Source organism: Periplaneta americana, chromosome 1 (genome assembly GCF_040183065.1).
Source record: "Periplaneta americana isolate PAMFEO1 chromosome 1, P.americana_PAMFEO1_priV1, whole genome shotgun sequence".
Lineage (NCBI taxonomy): Eukaryota > Metazoa > Arthropoda > Insecta > Blattodea > Blattidae > Periplaneta > Periplaneta americana.
The window spans coordinates 124,973,907-124,994,612 of NC_091117.1; the positions used below are offsets into that span (position 1 = coordinate 124,973,907).

Below are 20,706 nucleotides of genomic sequence, written 5' to 3' on the forward strand. Positions count from 1 at the left end.
ATTTTTTAGCTGCATCTTTATAGATGAGGCAACAATTCACTTATCTAGATGTGTAAATTGACATGTGTTGTTAGCACACAGAACCTCCCAGAAAAGTTTTTTAGAACACTAGTGAGAGAGTCCAAAAATGAATGTATGGTGAGCATCAATAGACGAAAGAATAATTGAGAAGCTCATTTTTGGATATGCTGGAAGTTTATGGTCTTCCACTATTCGGAAATAATGATAACATTATTTTCTCAACTTGATATGTCACCACATATTTCTATAATGTTGCTCGGACTTTCTAAGTCCGAATTATTTTTGAGAGATGGATTGGTAAAGGAAGATTGGTCCCCTGGCTTTCATGATTTGGCTTACTTGGACTTTTTCTTCTGAGATTATCTTAGAGATCAAATAATAAGAATGTAAACAGTTACAAGAACTGAAGAAAATGATTTAAATTTGTTTGAAAGTTTTACTAAAGATGTGATACAGATATCTGACAAGAGGTAGACTATAGGTTTTGATATATAGATATGGAGTTAAACGAGGTGATCATTATTGAATTTGCAATGTACCGTAAAATAAAAAATTAAAAACTTCAACATGTGAGAATAAAATGAAATATTTCGCTTTCTTGTAATTTCTATGGTATGACTAGGAATGACTAATGATACTGGCATTCTTTTTTGGAAATGTGTATTTAAATTTTAATGCGTGTTTGTGACTGACTGTTGGTTTTTATGGAAGTTTGTTGCTATTACCGGTATCTCCAACGAAATTTACTTTTCTGTATCCAATACTGGCATTTATTTATTTACTTACAGTATAATATTATAAAAGGATGTAATGCCTGCTATTTAATATAGATCCATTTCATGCTATAATTGGTAATATAAATCCTAATCACATATATCAGCTTGGCCATTCCCATTTTATGAAATGGCACCATAAAAAGAGAACAACCACTACTGTCAAAAATGGATTTTTTGGTAATGGCCACTAGATGGAAGTACAGCACTGCTGCAAGCTATTACTCAGTGTAATTGCATCAGGGTTATAACGTGACTTCTTTTGCAGTCACTAATGGCAGCATAGCGAAATTGGTAATAGTTGTTGTCTTTAAAGTCTATGAGGCTACTCAATCTGTTATATGTGATCAGGGATATAATTAAAAGCATTTCATGAATAAGTATGATTTGAATAAAATAATATTGGTATACAGGAACTTATGTCTGAGTGGAACAAGTTATGCACGAAGCTGGGTATACCTTGTGCAGAAAATTTCTCACTAATAACAACGCTTGGGGAACCTGTCACCATCAGAGCCTGGAATATTGCTGGGCTTCCTGTTGACAATTTCTCTGTTGGCAATGGAATCATAGTCTCCAATGCTCGGAGGTGGCCTCTAATGATTGATCCACAAAGTAAGTTTACGTTATTAATGATAATTTTGCAAGGACAAGAACGATATCAGCATCAATGATAATGAAGACGATGATGATGTCTTAAAAACTAATGAAAATGCTAATTAAAAATAACAATGATGACAGAGATATTACATTTTGTATCACTTGGAATGTTACGTATAGGCCACAGACCTGTGCAAATTAATTAGATTGAACATGTATTCTTGTTGTGTTCTTGCTTCTCTGCCAGAATTTTAATTGCTGTCTTTTTTCTTTTTCTTATAAACAACTGTACCACTGAGTTTGCTTTGTTTTCTCTCTCTTTTATGGAGGAGGGACCCGAAGGCTTACGCTGCAGCTAAAGGCTTATGGTGCTTATCATTTCTATTCTGTGAATAATTGGGTACTGAATAGTCGCAATCTTGTACAAATACAGCACCCTGCACTGTGAACTTAACTTGAGCTATGATATGGTGATGATATGTGAATTAATGTTGGTGAAATGAATCCGAGGTCCAACGCCGAAAGTTACTGAGCAATTCTGCTTCAATTGATTGAGGGAAAACCTCGGAAAAATCCCCCAACTAGATTACTTGTCCCAACCATTGTGTATCCACCATACTTCTCTTTGGAAATTCTTGTGTTCATTTGATAATATGTATTCTTTTAGTGCTGTGCTGCACGAACAAATTTATAACTTTAACATTTCAGTGGATTCCATCACATATACGAGTAGGACTGAAGGGAAATGACAATGTAATGTCTCATTTGCTGGCTGAGAAGATAACTAACTTAAATTCATCAGCAGTGTCTTCGAAGAAAATAAATGTTCGCAATAAGAAGTAGCCAAAAGATTGATTATATCACAGAAATTGGTGAGCAGTTAGTTTTTTAAATCTGATAAGATGTAAACCCAACACCGGAAAGAAAGATGCAGCAGAGAAACAGAACACATTCAATGAATGATCGAATGCAAAGAGAACTAGTCCAGATGGTAAAGAATTAATAGATAAACGACCAGAGCTTATACTGTACCAGTAATTATCCAGAGAAAGACTATGACGAAAATATCGCAATCATTATTCTGAAGATTTTGTGGATCTGGCCTTCTAGCACGCAGATCCTTCAAGAAGTCCAAAATCACTCCAGTAGAAAGTCTTGAATGAGGAGAAGATATCACAGAACCCTTCTTGGATGTTTAGAGCAAGACAAGGCATCAAAATTTAACATATCCAGTTAGAAAATTACAAATTTATGCTGCCCAGAGATTATTAATCTTTCATCAGTGAATGGTTGAAATATGTTTCCGAGCTTACATAGATTGCATTTGTGTTTAAAGTCGTGTCAAATTATATAATATATGCATCAATGACAAAATTTTCTTCTTCAATAAAATTATGTTTCTCTTATGAATCCATTTTCACATTTTGTGAAGAGAACAGTTTATGTCAGAACACCTAATGAAGTGTTTTCTGGACAGGGTATTTCATAGATAAACATTCAACACAGTAGTAGTAATGATAGTATTGGTAATGGTTTTGGTAATGGTGGTGGTAGTGGTAGCAGTGGTGGCAGTGGTAGTAGTAGTAGTGATGGCGGTGGAAGTGACAGCTGCAGCACTGGTGGTGGTGATGATAGTGGTAGTGGTGTTGGTGATAGTAGTAATAGTAGTTGTGATGATGGTGTTGGCAGTGACACTGCAGCAGCAGTGGTGTTGATGATGGTAGTGGTAGTGGTGTTGGTGATAGTAGTAGTAGTAGTAGTAGTAGTTGTGATGATGGTGTTGGCAGTGACACTGCAGCAGCAGTGGTGTTGATGATGGTAGTGGTAGTGGTGTTGGTGATAGTAGTAGTAGTAGTAGTAGTAGTAGTAGTAGTTGTGATGATGGTGTTGGCAGTGACACTGCAGCAGCAGTGGTGTTGATGATGGTAGTGGTAGTGGTGTTGGTGATAGTAGTAGTAATAGTAGTAGTAGTAGTAGTAGTAGTAGTAGTAGTAGTAGTAGTAGTAGTAGTTATGATGATGGTGTTGGCAGTGACACTGCAGCAGCAGTGGTGTTGATGATGGTAGTGGTAGTGGTGGTGGTGATAGTAGTAGTAGTAGTAGTAGTAGTAGTAGTAGTAGTAGTAGTAGTAGTAGTAGTTATGATGATGGTGTTGGCAGTGACACTGCAGCAGCAGTGGTGTTGATGATGGTAGTGGTAGTGGTGGTGGTGATAGTAGTAGTAGTAGTAGTAGTAGTAGTAGTAGTAGTAGTAGTAGTAGTAGTAGTTATGATGATGGTGTTGGCAGTGACACTGCAGCAGCAGTGGTGTTGATGATGGTAGTGGTAGTGGTGGTGGTGATAGTAGTAGTAGTAGTAGTAGTAGTTATGATGATGGTGTTGGCAGTGACACTGCAGCAGCAGTGGTGTTGATGATGGTAGTGGTAGTGGTGTTGGTGATAGTAGTAGTAGTAGTAGTAGTAGTAGTAGTAGTAGTAGTAGTAGTAGTAGTAGTAGTTGTGATGATGGTGTTGGCAGTGACACTGCAGCAGCAGTGGTGTTGATGATGATAGTGGTAGTGGTGGTGGTGATAGTAGTAGTAGTAGTAGTAGTAGTAGTAGTAGTAGTTGTGATGGTGATGGCAGTGACAGCTGCAACATCAGTGGTGGTGATGATGGTAGTGGTGGTGGTGATAGTAGCAGCAGCAAGGACGTCACTAGGGGGTGCAAAAGGATGCACCTCATAAAAAATCGGAGCACCCCTTTCCACACCCTGAAGAACATTTAAAGCCATGATTTGGGCAATTTATTAAAAAAATACTGTACATAAGTTATTTTGAAGAACAAAAAGCATATTCCTGTAAGAGTGTAAAACAAATTTCATTAAATGCGAGAAATAAAAACTAGCCATTATTCAAAGTGTACATAACATTTGACATTTTATATGATTCACAGTTAAACCCTAGATCATATATACCCCAGATAGGTCGGCCTTATAGGCTCTGACGTTAACAACTTTTGTCAGGTTTACTACGCTGCCATCTAGTTGTTATGTAAGGAGTCACGTCATAATTCCAATTTGAATTGCATTAGCGACTGTACTGCCATCTCCTGTTCATTTACGGCAGATGGGTGATGATCCTGGCGGTTGTTCTCTTCAAAGTGCAAACGATTTTAACATAGTGATGACCTATCTGTTACATATGAAGGGTCCAGGGGAAAAAACCTGCTAAGTCACATTTTACTGATTTTACAGGAGAGCGAGTTAAAAGTTTCAAGGTCCATTACATTCTATTGTCTCTGAGGGATCATTCTTCAAATATTTCTGGCTTAATCAAGTTTTTACTCTGTACAATTAAACCACAGAAATCTCTACTGCCTGAGGTATTACATGGCACCCAAAACAAAAAATTAATAATTTTGGACTTAACACGTTTTTCCCCTGGACCCTTCATATATGATCTAGAGTTAAACGCAAATCTTGTTTTTATTTCATCACTAAATAGCATTACATCTGCTTGAACTTCGTTAGCATTAATATGTGTTGGTACAATGCAGTCGACTCGACAATGAACATTCCCAGATGTCAGACTCATTATTGGTAAGCCTATAGATATATTAATTATTTTTAAATATATTTAACATTTTTATTATATGAAAATAACATGATTATAATCTACTTAGAACAACAAGACTATTTGTGAAGTTTCAGGAAGATTGAATGAATTGAATTTTCATATGTTGTCATATTATTGTTAAGCTGTGTTACGAACTGAGCGCATGTTACGACAATAATGTACCTATAAGGAAATCTTTCATCAGTGCGACTGTTCAGTATACAGTATTGACATCCAACGTAGTAAGTGTGTTCTTACGAGTTACGGTACCAGTTTAAGTAATATTTTGTTCATAATTATAAGATACCGGTATTAAGTGATTTGGTTGTAAAAAGGCAAATTCTACAGTCTGTTGTAATGTCTACCGGGCAAAAACGTATTATTTCGGACTTCTTTTAAAAAATTACGCAGAAGCAAAGAAAAGTAAGTGAAAATGAAGATGTTATGATAGAATTTGAAAGTGAAGCAAAAGCGATAGAGTGTGATGTAATCACGCTTAATGAGAGTGTAAAGGGCTTCCCCCTCGATAAAGCTAAATCAGTTTCCGACGGTCCTCAACAGTTCGTGTTAAATGAATATACCTGAAAAGAACATTTGGGAAGGAGGAGAAAAGAAGTTTCCACCCCTGGCTGGAGTATAGTGTTTCCCAAGATGCTGTATTTTGTTTTGTGTGCTGTTTCTTTTCAACTGAGAGTGGTCATTGTTCATCTCTAACAATGAAGGACAAATATAACAACTGGAAAAAAAGCACTTTCCACCGACGCAGGAATAAAAAACATGAAAATGTTGAATCACATAAGAAAAGTTGAGCTGCATGGTAATAATATCAACACATGAAAATAAGAGGTTCACAAACATCAGTTGGGACCTTGATAAGCGAAGCATACGCAATTAAGGTGCGATAAAATCGTATGTATGTTGGACAAATAATATAAATCCTCAGGTTTACTTCTGTACAAGTTATCGCTGAGAGAAACAACGATGAAACCCAAGATAGTGAAAACCGCGGAAATTTCTTAGAGTTACTACAGTTAATATCTAAAAACAATCTCAAGTATACTCATCCATCAATTCAGAATGAAATCTTAAATGTCCTTGCTAGTGCTACTCTTGAAGTTGTGAGCAAAAAAAAAAATGAACAGTGCTATTTATTTTGCTGTTGTGGTAGACGAAACTAAAGATGTAAGTAAAACTGAACAGTTATCTGTCATCATTCGTTTTTACCTAAATGTAAAAGTTCATGAACGCTTTTTAGGTTTTAGACCAGCTAACTTGTTAGATGCCACTTCACTTCTAACTTACATGAAAGAAACACTGAGTAAGTGTAGTATAGATATGCAAAACTGTATTGCACAAAGATCTCCCAGCTAGGTCCAATGGACCTGTCCACCAACAGCAGGTGTGGTCCTCCAGACGTTCTGGGGGTTGTGTGTGAATGAAGTAGCCACCAAAACGTTAAAATATGGTGCTCACTTAAATCGGCTCCAACTTGCCATTTAACCTCAAAATCTGTGCTTCAGTGGCTGACCATAATAATATCTTTGAAAAATATTGGAGTGCAACAGGTCAAATGACTTTATTATCAAACGCCTGGCATTAGAAAACAACAACAACTGTATTGCACAAACTTATGATGGTGCCAGTGTAATGAAAGGATCAGTTAGTGATGTACAAACTCTATTTAGAAAAGATGTAGCCTACCTCAAGCGATGTATACCCATTGTGTAAATCATAGACTTAATCTCGTTATTGTTGATGTTTGTAAAAATGCTGAAAGTGCCAACAGTTTTTTCTCATTACTACAGAAGTTGTCTCTTTTTATGTCGGGATCAGCCACGCATTTCCTTTTTATTAATGTTCAGCATGAAATGAGAAAATCTGTTATAGAACTGAAAGCTCTGAGTGTTACGAGGTGAATTTGCAAAGCAGCAGCCTGTGAAGCTACAAAGAAAACTTTGCCTGCCATTATTGTCACGCTTTACAGACTAGCGGAAGATAGAGGAAGAGGAGATCGATCACAAGAGACTTATGGGTTACTTACTTCAATAGACATGGAATTTTTATTCTTTTGTGCGTATTTAGTGCCTTGTTGAAAGACATAAAAATTGTGTCTGATGTTCTGCAGAGTAAAGATTGTGACATTGGTAGTGTGTAGGCTACACTTTGATTGAAAGCACGATTGATTGTCTTAAGATTCTACGAAACTGTAGGGAGGATTTTAGAAAAATATGGCTAGAAGCTTGTTTACTGAAAGAAGAAAATGGAATTCAAGACAGCAGGCGTGAAAGATCATGCCATCTTCCTGAGCACTTGGAAAAATGTATGTACCATACAGCATTGTCATAAAGAGAAACTTGAATCAGAAGATGATTACTATGTGCATAGCTTTCTGCCAATTCTTGATAAAATTTTAAATGAATTGGAACACATTTTCTGAACATAGCTCAGTCATTAAAGGCATGAAGTGTTTACAACCCGGATCTAAGAATTTCTTGGATGTGAAACAACTACGTCACTTAGTGCATCATTATGATGTGATGAACGAAATGTGGAAGCCGAAGTGAAACTAATCCCTAAAACAATTGAACATTGTGAGAATGAACATGATGTCCCTATTGACAACATTTTAAAATTTTTAAAATTTCTTCAGGAGTATAAATTGGCGTTCCACGAAATTCACAAACTTTCCATAATTTATGTCGTAACACCAGCATCTAGGGCGGGATGTGAACGTGCATGTTCATGTTTAAGTCGCATTAAAACTTACTTGCGGAACAGAACGGGCCATGAACATCTCAGCAATCTTGCAGTCCTGATATCGTAAAGGCTCTGAACATTGAGGATCTAATCGACAAATTTGACGCTGTCCATGGTAACTGACATATAGCTTTACATTAGGAAACTCAACACACATTTCCAGGTAGATGGTGGTGGCGGGGGTGGCAGTGGCGGCAGCAGCAGTAGTATGCACGCAAGTGCATGAGAGAGAACATTTTTACAGCTCACACCCCATTTTTACCATCCGCACCCTCCTGGCGACGTCACTGGATGGCAGTGACAGCTGCAGCAGCAGTGGTGGTGATGGTGGTGGTGATAGTAGTAGTAATAGTAGTAGTAGTAGTAGTAGTAGTAGTAGTAGTAGTAGTAGTAGTGATGATGGTGGTGGCAGTGACAGCTGCAGCAGCAGTGATGGTGATGCTGGTAGGGTAGTGTTGTAGTAGTGGTAATGATGGTGGTGATGGTGGTGGTTGTTTATTTAATGATGCTTTCAACTTCAGCATCAAAATTCGATGTGGACGAGAAATGGCCGACAAATTTTACTTGGAGCCTTCTATTAGAGACTTTTTCTTTAGGAATCTTTTATATTCCATAAATTTATGATGCGGGACCCACAGTTTTATAACACTTCCCTATTGCAGGAAGCAATCCTAAGAATTTTATTGACCTTTGAAATCCATTCTATTTGGCTAGTTTTGAACCCACGGAACCAACGAGGATGTCTAATACATTCAATAATGATATGGAACCTTTTTGGTACACGAGTGTAATAAATTGCACATTGTAGAAGACATAAAACAGTACAAAAAGTGACTGGATACAAGATATTTCCCATAAAAAGAAATTGATTCCCAAATGTCGACTTCGTGTTTATGTATAGGCCTAATATAGTTTCCTGGTAAGAAGAGAAGTCTGTAAGAAAATTTATTGATAAAGTCAAAACACTCCGATGACCATATGATGGTCCTGACAAATCCTATAAATAATCTTTGGATAAATGTTAAAAGGAGACTGAAAAAGATTTACAATAACATCCAAGACTGCTCATTAAAATACTGATATAGGTTTGGCATAAGGGTGAAGAGATAAGAGACAAGTGTTAATGATTTATTTCAAGAACATCAAAATTACCACAAATAAAAAAAGTCATAAAGATATTGCTGGGTGTAAAGGACTGCTTCATTAAAGAATTAAGAGTTATTTGGTTAGAAATTTTATTTATTATTTTTTTCTTTAGTCTAATGCTTTGGACACATCTGTACTTTGACATTTAGTGTCATTTAGTTGTGAAATAAACCTTCAAATGCTGTTATGATTTTATGCACAGAGATACGTTTTAAATGGTTGTCAGTGTATAATACATTTTTTCGTATTTTTTAGATCAAGCAAATAAGTGGGTTAAAAATATGGAAAAGGACAATAGATTACAAGTAATTAAGTTATCTGATGCAAACTACCTTCGTGTCGTGGAGAATGCCATTCAGCTGGGACTACCAGTTATTTTGGAAAACATAGCAGAAGAAATTGATGCTACATTAGGTAATAGATATTTCATTTGTAGAAAGTAAAGGTCTGCAATTTGGTTGTCACTCTGTGTAAGATCTGTTTCACATTATTTACTTTAATTTATTTGTGTGATATTTAATTTGCATTATGCAAGAAAATCTTTCATGCTTGGATAACATAAATGAAACAACAATATTTTGTAAATTATAAGAAGACTACAATGTTTTCTTTTTAAGTTTCACGTGTGAAAGTATAAATTACTGGTGTATAATTTATTACGTTTAGAGTATAACTTTATGGTTTTGTAAATCAATTGTTAATAAATTATTAATAAATCATTAATATGACTTTATTACAAACGTTGAGGGGTGTTACAGGTGATCAGTTTGAACAATTTTCATACAGGAACCCATGTCTGGAAACGTTGTTTGATAGTCACAAGCCTTGATATGTATAGTCAGTGCAGGCAGCTAACATCGAACTCAAGGCCAGTATTTATGAAGAATTATTACAGAGTCTCCGTTTTTGCAAACGTTGATGAATTCTTATAAATATGATATGGGCTAATATTCTAATCGGCATCATAAATAATATTTAGACTGCCTTGCAGCTTTTCTTCCATTTATATTCGCTCTTCCATAAATGAAATGCAAATCAGCAACCTCCCTTAAAGTGAATCTTCCCGTGATAACAAGAAACTAAAGAAACTAAAATTATTATGTAAATCTAGCTTTCAGATAAAGCTCCCTGTGAAGCACATTTCAATCATTTCAAGGGAAAAATTGTTCCAGGGCCAAGTATTGATCCCGGGACCTTTGGCTAAGCACCCTGGAACAATTTTTCTCTTGAAATTATTTAAGTCTGCTTCACAGGGAGGTTCACCTGAACGCTAGATTTGCATAATGTATACTGTATGTTACTATTGGTATGTTAACAGAAAACCACAATTTCAAGTCACATAGAGTTTATGTGCACTTGATGTGGGTTTCTGGCGTCTTGTCAGCCTACTCGAGGTATGTGGATATAAAGGGAAAAATTGAGATAGTGTTGGGTGAAGTTTCTGGGTAACTCAGTCAGTAGAGTGCTGGTACGCTTAGCCAAAGATCCCGGGATCAATACCCGGCCCCAGAACAATTTTTCTCTTGAAATTAACCAAAATTATTGTCTGTAAATAATGCTTAACCAACATAAGCCTAAAGTCATAAAGGGGGATAGCTTTATATAAATTGAGATGATGTTTCAGTGCATTGGCCACGAGTTTGATACCAAATGGTTATTTTAATGTAGACCTGTGCTGTAAACAAGGTTCTGTCATATTCGCATGAATTTTGTAATGTTTACAAAAATCACCAACGCAACATCATGGCATACGTTGAAGAAAACGGAATGATTTTTTTAACCATGGCCCTCCAGCTTCACCTAGATCAGTTAGCACACACACAATGTTCTGTAATTACCAAACAAAACATTTCTTAATAAGAGTTCCTATGTGAAAGTTGTTCATAATGATCTCTTTCATCTCTAAAATTTTGTAAGAATCACTAGATATAGGCCTACTGTATAATGAACATTACATAGGTAATAGAAACATTGCTGTTTATTCTGTATCTTGTTTTGCGTTTTCAGAACCAGTACTTTTGAAACAAATTTATAAGCAAGGTGGTGTGGATATGCTTAAGTTGGGTGACAAAGTATTGGAATATTCCCCAGAATTCCGTTTTTATATCACAACCAGATTACGAAACCCTCATTATCTTCCAGAAATTGCAGTGAAAGTAAGTGTGACAGCTGATATACTTAAACCACATTTTATTTCTGTAATAACATCTGGTAAAAGATCACTTTAAATATAATCTACTTCTTGAAATATAAAATGGAGGCTTACATATCCACGATGCTGTCCGTATACTGTATTTTTAGTTAGACAAAGTTGTGTCACATACTTTAGCTTTCTTTATTGTAAATTTTATTCGTCCATTTGTGCATACACTTATCTCATGTAAACTAATGGCTCAATTCGATCAATACTCAGTATTTTGGGAAGTTTGCAGTTTACATTTCTTACTCAAAGATACACTTAGGAATATAATTTATGGTGATCACTTTCACGTGTTAAAAGTTGTGTAAACAAGATGTATAATAAAAAATACAGTACTTCGTCTGAAGTTACTGCGACTAAAATAAGAAAATAGCGGAAATGTAGAAAAATAAATGTAATGAGAGTCTTAAATAAATGAGATACTGGTATGCATTAATTTCAATATTTATTGTAACATATGTTGTTAAAATGATGTAATATTGTACAATTCATAATGGAAATAATTTTCTTTTAAAATACCCTTAAGTTCCTGTGTTATATGGAACAGGTGACTCTGTTGAATTTTATGATCACACCACAAGGACTTCAGGATCAGCTGTTAGGCATTTTAGTGGCAAAAGAGCGACCAGAACTGGAAGAAAAGAAAAATGAACTTATAATAGAGAGTGCAAATAATAAGCGACAACTCAAAGACATTGAAGATAAAATCTTGGAAGTTTTATCTACTTCTGAGGGAAATATATTGGAGGATGAAACAGGAATACAGATTTTATCATCATCAAAAGTGAGTGCTGTACAACACAGCATTTTATTAAATTTAGAATATGCTTAATACCGTATGAATTATTATTTCCCTAATATTATTTATTTAGATCAGGGACGTTCAAACTTTTTTATTTTGAGGGTTAGTAACTACAAGGATAAACAGTCGCAGGCCACATATTATACTGTACTATTATACTAAAGACTAGAAATAAAAATACATTTATACATGCAATCATTTTAAGTAAATATTTCGTAAGGAAAACCTGTTATCATGCACTTAATTTTAGTTCAGATACTAGTTAAATATGCAAATTTTGGTGGAACAGCGCATGCATAATTACGGTATCTAATGAGAAATTTGGAAATAACTTTTTGGAGATAATTTATTGAGATCTGGTTTCTGTTCAGTAATGCTGAGGAGCAAGCTGTCTTGAAGATCTTTGTCACTGAAGCTCGATCTCAATTTCGATTTTTGAATTTTCATTTTTGAAAAAGTTTGTTCACATATTTATGTCGAAAACTTGGAGATTATAATATGTCGGACTTGGTCCTTCAGAGCTGGATATTTTTCACCTGGTATTCATTTATATAATTTTATGAGATTTTTAGGATTGCAGACCCCTGCAAATGTAGCTGTTCTAATTGCAGTTGTTCCAGTACACTGTCAACATCACAGGCAAATAGAGATGAAAACAAAGAAACTTCGGAATCCATTTTCATAAAATCTACAAATCTTTTAATAAATTTTTCTTCAATTCCCTCAGTAACTTCCACAAAAGAATCATTTCTGAAAGGTATTTCGGATTTGTAGATATTTGATTGTAAGAAAGCTCCCCCAATTTTTTACAGAAATTTGTCTCTTGAATAGCTTTAACTTTAACCAAAATGATTTCATTGCATTACAGTGCATTGTATGCATAATTGATTAGCTTATCTTTTCTTTGTAATGAGGTTCAAATGTTTTGTTAAATCAACAAGAAATGCTAAGTAGGATAACCAATCAGGTCCACTTAACAATTCACAAAAGCGACCTTTTTATTCAAGAAATTTTCGGATTTCTTCTTGTACAGCAAGAAACCTTGCCAATGTGTGACTGTAGCTCAGCCACCTTACTTCTTCCTGGTAAATTACATCAGCATATTCAAAACAATCATTCCGCATGCAGCCAGGCCAGGTTTCCTCTCCAGACATGCTTAAACAGTCGTGTACAAGAAATAAGGCTCTAAAATCGCTAGTAATTTGATATGTACACAATTTTCATTTTTTTTATATAAAAAGAAAGGCGGGTCACATAAAAAGTCGTTGTGGACAAGATGTGGCCTGCAGGCCATAGTTTGAACAGCCCTGATTTCTTTTAGTTTACATAATATGTTGTCAGAATTCATTCTTCCTATATACGTATTCCAGTTTAGTTGATATTGAACTACTGGTATGAAATTTAGAAGTATTTTTCCATTCTGTTGCCATTATATTAATCAATTCATTTCTTTTATAACTAGAAATTATCATTTGGTTATAAGTATTTCTAACTCTATAAAATAACTGAAAAACTACCGTATTATACTTAGATACATAACTGTCTATGTTTATTTTGTGTTTGAAATTTGTTTATACAAGTTGGAATATCAGTAAAAAAAAAGTGTACATTCTTTAATATTATTGTCATAACAATAGCTTTATTTTGTGCTCCATTCTTATTATTATTCTAACTTGTTTCGTAAAAGTTATAAAGTTGCATTTTCTTGCCATAACAATGCCATTCCTCTCTCTTGATGCAAATCTTCTGTTACTGGTACTCTCAGTTTGGGAACTCTTTCTTAAAGGTGTCTTGTCTGATTTTATAAAGGAAAATTTTATAATTAAATACCAATACTGATATATTTTACTCTCCTTCCTTTTCACCTGTTGCTTTATACATAAACATAGAATCATGTTTCTAAATTTCTACTATATGTTGACATATTCTATGCACTGAATACTTCTATCTTAATAAAGCAGTCACACTTTTACTTAGAAAATAGCCATTATGGCTACTATTATTTAACTCTCACAAGTGGCAATTTTAATGAATTTGGTAGTTTTATAATAAACTAATATCTGCTATTATTTTCATCAACACAAAAGTGTCGTTCAGTCAAAATTAAAACAGTTTAAAACATATAAATACATCTGATCATTATATAGTATTCTTCATTCTTGATTACACCCTCAACACTTATATGTCACTGAAGAATTGAATAAACAACTACCGGTATTTCACTACGTTAGTGTTAAACTATGTTGGTATTTTAACTTAATTAACTAGTGGTGTAGTATGCTGTTAAAATCAATGCTGGACCTATTTCCTGAAAAATACCGGTAACGAATTTAATATTTACATGTTTATGTTTACAATAATGCAATAATCAATACGATTTTTTGTTATTTAGATCTTATCAGAAGAAATTCAAGCAAAACAAGAAGTTTCTGCAAAAACAGAGAAGGAGATTGATAGCGCAAGGGGTGGATATGAGCCTGTGTCCAAGCATTCATCTACTTTGTTTTTCTGCATATCAGAATTAGCTAACATTGAGCCTATGTATCAGTACTCACTTGTGTGGTTTATGCATCTTTATAATCAAGTAAGTTAAAGGTGGTATAAGCTGATATGTAAAAGGAAATAAATTTTTGCTTTATAATGACAGCATAAATAAAGAATCAAAAGTACTATGTCGCATGTTATTTATAGGACAGCTTTACTAAAATAGGTCAGTCAGTTTAATTTTGTTTGTTTGTATCTCCATTTTTTTATCTTTAGAAAAGTTATTTTCTTTGGTTTTTTTCATAAAATAATTACTGCTGATTTTTAATTAAATACGTTATTGTCATTATACTTTAATATTTTGGACTTAAGTACCCTTTATGCTATCACGCTGTTAGTAGTTGAAATGAATTTTTGGATTAGATTGGCTAGAGGAAGAGAAGGGGAACAAAAAACAAAAACAAATTCTGAAATACCATTACAAGTGAAATAGTCACCATTGCGGTCCAATGGCTAGAGTGGGATCCATAATCTTGTGGATCAGATTCGATCCTTGCAAACACCAGATTTATGACTTGTGTTGGGTAAGCCCATAGTCCAAGTAACATAGGAATTTTAGCCCTGTGGCATCCCAACAAATCTCCATCATCATCTCATCTCATTGTGGATGTAGCGTAGGCCAGCCTCCCATTGCACATCCTGAGCAACGAATCTGTCGATAAATAGGTTTACACAAATGGCATCATATGGGTGAATTACGAAAAGTCAAATACCCACCATTAACAAAAAGAAAAATAATAAAATTATATATGTGAAGAACACTGTTCTTGTAGTAATGAAGATATAAAGCGAAGGTAGTATGGATAGTAGCTAAAAATAATTTAAAATTAGAGTATCCTTCACCTGACATAATTAGGAACATTAATCCAGATGTTTGTGATGGGCAGGGCATGTAGCACTTATGAGCGAATCCAGAAATGCATATAGTGTGTTAGTTGGGAGGCCAGAGGGGAAAAGACCTTTGGGGAGGCCGAGACGTAGATGGGAAGATAATATTAAAATGGATTTGAGGGAGGTGGGATATGATGGTAGAGACTGGATTAATCTTGCTCAGGATAGGGACCAGTGGCGGGCTTATGTGAGGGCGGCAATGAACCTCCGGGTTCTTTAAAAGCCAGTAAGTAAGTAAGTACCTAAGTAAGTATTCCAATGAAAATTTTATAGATTGGCAAGTAGAAAGAGAAAGACGAGGAAAACCAAATACCATTCGATGGATGAGACTAAATAAAGTACCGTATAAATTGTTGTAGTCTCACAAACGATGATGCTGCTGCTTCTGGCTAACATCAAGATTCATAATTAGAAAATTTTTTTTTCAATCCAAATTATAACAAAAAAGTGATTAAAATATGTGATCAAATTTTTATAAAACCTTCCGACATCTAGTTTCCAGAAAATTAACATATTTTAAATTTAATTATAAGATTATAAATAAGCTACGAATATATTATTTGTAGCAAACATAAGATGTAGACATTCAGAAATAGTTGTATGTCAACTTGAAACTATTATTTAATGTCCCTTAATTTTTTTTAACATACCATTATAATTTTTACTTTGTTTCTAAACTTTTCAGGCAATAAATAATAGTGAAAAATCATCAGTATTAAGTGAACGACTAGAAAATCTGAACAGTTATTTCACTGACAGCATATACAGAAATGTATGCAGATCACTCTTTGAGAAAGATAAATTAATATTTTCATTCGTATTATGTGCTGGAATTCTTTATTCAAAGGTAAGTTGCAAGAGGCTATGTAAAGGATATAAAATTGTATCTATATATTACATCTGAGAAATATATTGATTTCATAAATAGAAATAAAAATGTTTTGAAAGGTGTTATCATCAAGAGAGTGGTGCTGAGTTTCATACTTTTGTTTTACATTAAAAGGAAGAACATCCATATTTGAATCATATTATTGAGCTACTTTTCTTTTCGGAAATTGCTAGTAACTGTTAATACAATGTTAAAATATTTATGCTTCAAAACTGAAACATATAATTCAGAATATTTAATTCATGCAGATGAGCTAATTTATTATAGAGAGTAAAATTGTAAAAAGCAACTCCATTGTTCTATTACAGCTGAGGATTCAGAATTATACAAATAATAAATATAGTAGGCCTAATTGTAACAGAAATACAAGGGTAGTGAAATGACTGCATCTACATATTATGTTATCCGATTATCATTCGTATTTAATATGAAAAACTGCAGCAATGTTTAATTTCGCTTTGAAGTCTTTATTTTACAATGCTGGTAAATAGCATGTTTATTAACAGTGACATCTAACAGGATTCTAGTACGGTACCATTTACTGATACATATAATGTTGCAGTATGTACAATATAAGCAACGTTAGTTATCTCCATTAATCCTGTTGAATGGTGGATTGTGTAGTTTTTTATTTGATACCTAACTGATATGTTTTACTATGTCATTGAAAGTATCTTTGTAGAAGACAAACATATTAATATGTTTTTCGAGTGAGATGTTTCAATTCTTTGAATGTATGTTTTCGGAAGATTTATTCCAATCCAAGAAAATTTTTAAATAGGCCTAGTAAATAATAATTTATAATTGTGAAAAATTTAAAATCATAGTATTTTAGTTGGGTAGTAATTCTGCAACTTAAATACAGTGATTTCAGTAATATACACGTATTATAATACACTAATAATAGAGTGAGATATTTAAAAATAAGTCAATTAGACTAAGTGAAATTAGCGTCGTAGAAATGTGGAATAATTCCTACTCATAAAATATTAGTAGAATTTGTATTAGTTGAAAATATCTAAAATTAATATTATATTATTACCTTTGTTTTTCAGAAAGATATTGATGAAGATGAGTGGACCTTTCTTCTGACAGGAGGAATTGCATTAGAAAATCCATATCCAAATCCTGCACCTGATTGGCTGTCTAATAATTCTTGGTCTGAAGCAGTACGAGCATCTGATTTGCCAGCGTTAGTACCCATAATAGTAATGTTAGCTGCCCTTACGTTTTACATAACTTAAATATGACGTTTAAAATTGTACAAGAAATTAACAGACACTATTATGTTCGTTATTTACAATCCATGTTCCACAGAAGACCCCAGGCAGATACAAGGATAATGATATCACATTTATGAAATTATGTATGAAACTAAATATAAAGAATACCTATGAAATTAGATTAATATTAATAAGCATAAGAGTCTAAAAGTATTCACTCTGCCAAACAAATTTAATTGGAAGGACAAACTTTATTTTAGAGTTCCGTATTTCAATAAATTATAGTAAGGGCTTATATTGATAAAGGTAGCCCCTTCACATGCCACGAAGGCACTTAGGAGGTATGGAGGTGGAACCCCATATTTTCTTCACCTCTGCACTAGAATGAGGTGGTCGGTACCAAGCTGCGACCCCCTTTTACCCCCGGGAAAAACCCAGTACTCCATTGGATAGAAGGCTGAGAGAACCTCGGGACCTTTCTGAAACTTTGGCAACGAGAAAGTCCTGTCACCATCCGGGATCGAACCCCAGACCTTCCAGTCCATAGCCAGCCACTCTACCAACTGAACTAACTGGCCGCCAAGGCTTATATTGACTGTAGGAAAAGTAAGCTCCAAATTTCTTAAGTATATCAGTATTGTTTAAAAAACTGCTGTTCATTTCGTATATATTGCCTCAAGTATGGTATGACGAGCAAAATGTTTGTAAATTTTAGTCAATAAGAGTCCAAAGAAAATACTCTTTCGATATTCCCCATTACTGTGCTCAATTTAAATGTAATTTAATTACAGTCATAAACAAAATATATATGCTATGGCCATGATCGATCAACAATACAAAATTGGAATTAAAATCAAAATATAATGATACTTCCTACCTGTTCAAAATATTCACTGCCACTATAAGAAGGAGTGTCGGCAAGCTATCTTCGTAAATTTAGATAAATCAATGTAATGATACGATGAAAGAGTAATGGAACGGAGAAAAATTCTCTCCGGCGCCGGGATTTGAACCCGGGTTTTCAGCTCTACGTGCTGATGCTTTATCCACTAAGCCACACCGGATACCACCCCGGCGTTGGACAGTCACTCATAATGAGTGCACCTCAGCACATGTGTGGACTTCGGTCCTACGTTCATAGATATCTATGACGTAGTGCAGAGGGCGGCCACTAGAGGGAACCCAAGAGTTGGAACTTAATCTGAGACGATTCTGTCCGATGCCGGGGTGGTATCCGGTGTGGCTTAGTGGATAAAGCATCAGCACATAGAGCTGAAAACCCGGGTTCAAATCCCGGCGCCGGAGAGAATTTTTCTCCGTTCCATTACTCTTTCATCGTATGATGACGCAGAATATCTGCATGGAAATATCATATGTACTTCGGTACATTAAAATAAAATAATATATACAATGTAATGATCTTCGTGGAGCAATTTGTTAATACTTTTAGAGATATTGAATTTAGCTAACACTCTTATTTGTTCAATTTAACTGATGATTCAAATAGCAGGTAATTAGACCTAATATTATAATTATTTATGAATATCCCGTTCACTATTACAGCTGTTAATTTCTTTTTTACCTTCCATATAGGGTAAAGGTTAGTAAATTGTGATATGAGTAATATTGTAATAGTTCTTTTTGAGAATTTATTACAATTTTATTGAGCGAAAGGAAGATTGGTTTTTTTGCATCAACATATTAAGGAAATGTTCGTGGACAAGTTGCTGCTCAAAACTGGTCATCTCTTACTCAGTAAAATTGCAATAAATTCTCAAAAAGAACTATTATAATATTACTTTTATCACAGTATTACCAACCTTTACTCTATATAGATTTACTATAGTCAAAATTTTCTCTTGTTTAAACAACGGTCTGAAAGGAACACCCATAATAATACATAAGGCTTTTTTTTATGTAAAATAAGCAATTTAGGAATACCAGAACTATTTCTCCAAATATGAATTCCATATAGCAATAAGCTGTTGAAAAAGGCAAAGTATGATATTCTTAAATACTGTAAGGCTTGGATACGAAGGTTTTCAGTTGTCTTAATAGAAAAATAACTCTAGATAATCTTGTATATAATGAGTCTATCTGATGATCCCATGTCAATTTGGCATCGAGTATTAAACCAAGCAATTTAACATGAGCCTGAAATTGAACAGTCGTGATTTCTTTTTAAAGAAAAAGTATTTAATCTTCATCTTCGATGACGTATATACATCCGTTGATGTGACATTTTAATGAATTTAAATACTAGTCACAATCATGCCAACCTCGAGGTTGAATTTTTCTTTCATACCATGGCATGATTGTGACTATAATAGTATTTAAATTCATTAATATGTCACATCAACGGACGTATATACGTCATCCAACATCATAAGATGACAGATTACATTTGTAAAGTTTCTTCCCACTCATAAGCAGTGCTGACTAGATCAGACGCTATGGACAGTACTCTATAACAGAGTCGCCAGTATGAAAGGATAATTCCAAGCCTTTGGCATAAGACGAACTCGATAGCTCAGTGGTAGAGCGCCTGACTGGAGTACAGGAAGTCGCAGGTTCGAATCCTGCTTGAGGTTGTGAAATTTTTCTTTCATACCATGGCATGATTGTGACTATAATAGTATTTAAATTCATTAATATGTCACATCAACGGACGTATATACGTCATCCAACATCGTAAGATGAAGATTACATTTGTAAAGTTTCTTCCCACCCATGAGCAGTGCTGACTAGATCAGACGCTATGGACAGTACTCTATAACAGAGTCGCCAGTATGAAAGGATAATTCCAAGCCTTTGGCGTGAGACGAACTCGATAGCTCAGTGGTAGAGCGCCTGACCGGAGTACAGGAAGTCGCAGGTTCGAATCCCGCTCGAGGTTGTGAAATTTTTCTTTCATACCATGGCATGATCGTGATTATAATAGTATTTAAATTCATGAAAAAGTATTTCCTGCGTTTTATTTAAATTGAGACTAAAAGTGCATTTGCCTGAAACCAAGAAATGGCATTGTTTAATAATTAGGTGATATAGTTGGTAAGCAAAGTCATATCATTGCTAGAACAATATAATTGAGGAGCGTTTTTGCAAAAGTCGATAGATGCAGAAATGTTCGAAAATGAGTTATATATGGATATCGTATGTTTTCTAGCTCCGGAATCGATCTATGAACTCAGATTTAGCAAAACTTGATTTATACCGTGTGTAGAGACTACCAAACCTTCCAGGTTTTTTCAAAACTCGATAGATGC

General features: G+C 34.4%; 1 protein-coding gene and 2 non-coding genes across 3 annotated transcripts in view; all 3 read left to right on the forward strand.

Annotated features, from left to right (window-relative positions):
* The window catches only part of Dnah3 (dynein heavy chain 3, axonemal), a 367,976-nt gene that overhangs the window by 262,498 nt on the left and 84,772 nt on the right, over positions 1 to 20,706 (forward strand). Inside the window, exons 51-57 of the mRNA XM_069827040.1 lie at positions 1,208 to 1,409; positions 9,147 to 9,305; positions 10,899 to 11,047; positions 11,639 to 11,875; positions 14,286 to 14,477; positions 16,014 to 16,175; positions 17,273 to 17,409. Of these exons, the coding sequence (XP_069683141.1) occupies positions 1,208 to 1,409; positions 9,147 to 9,305; positions 10,899 to 11,047; positions 11,639 to 11,875; positions 14,286 to 14,477; positions 16,014 to 16,175; positions 17,273 to 17,409 (1,238 nt within the window). The remainder of the gene's footprint in view (positions 1 to 1,207; positions 1,410 to 9,146; positions 9,306 to 10,898; positions 11,048 to 11,638; positions 11,876 to 14,285; positions 14,478 to 16,013; positions 16,176 to 17,272; positions 17,410 to 20,706) is intronic.
* On the forward strand, positions 18,674 to 18,745 carry TRNAY-AUA (transfer RNA tyrosine (anticodon AUA)). The gene has a single exon. It is a non-coding gene; the product is annotated as a tRNA-Tyr (tRNA).
* Positions 19,960 to 20,032, forward strand: TRNAS-GGA (transfer RNA serine (anticodon GGA)). The gene has a single exon. It is a non-coding gene; the product is annotated as a tRNA-Ser (tRNA).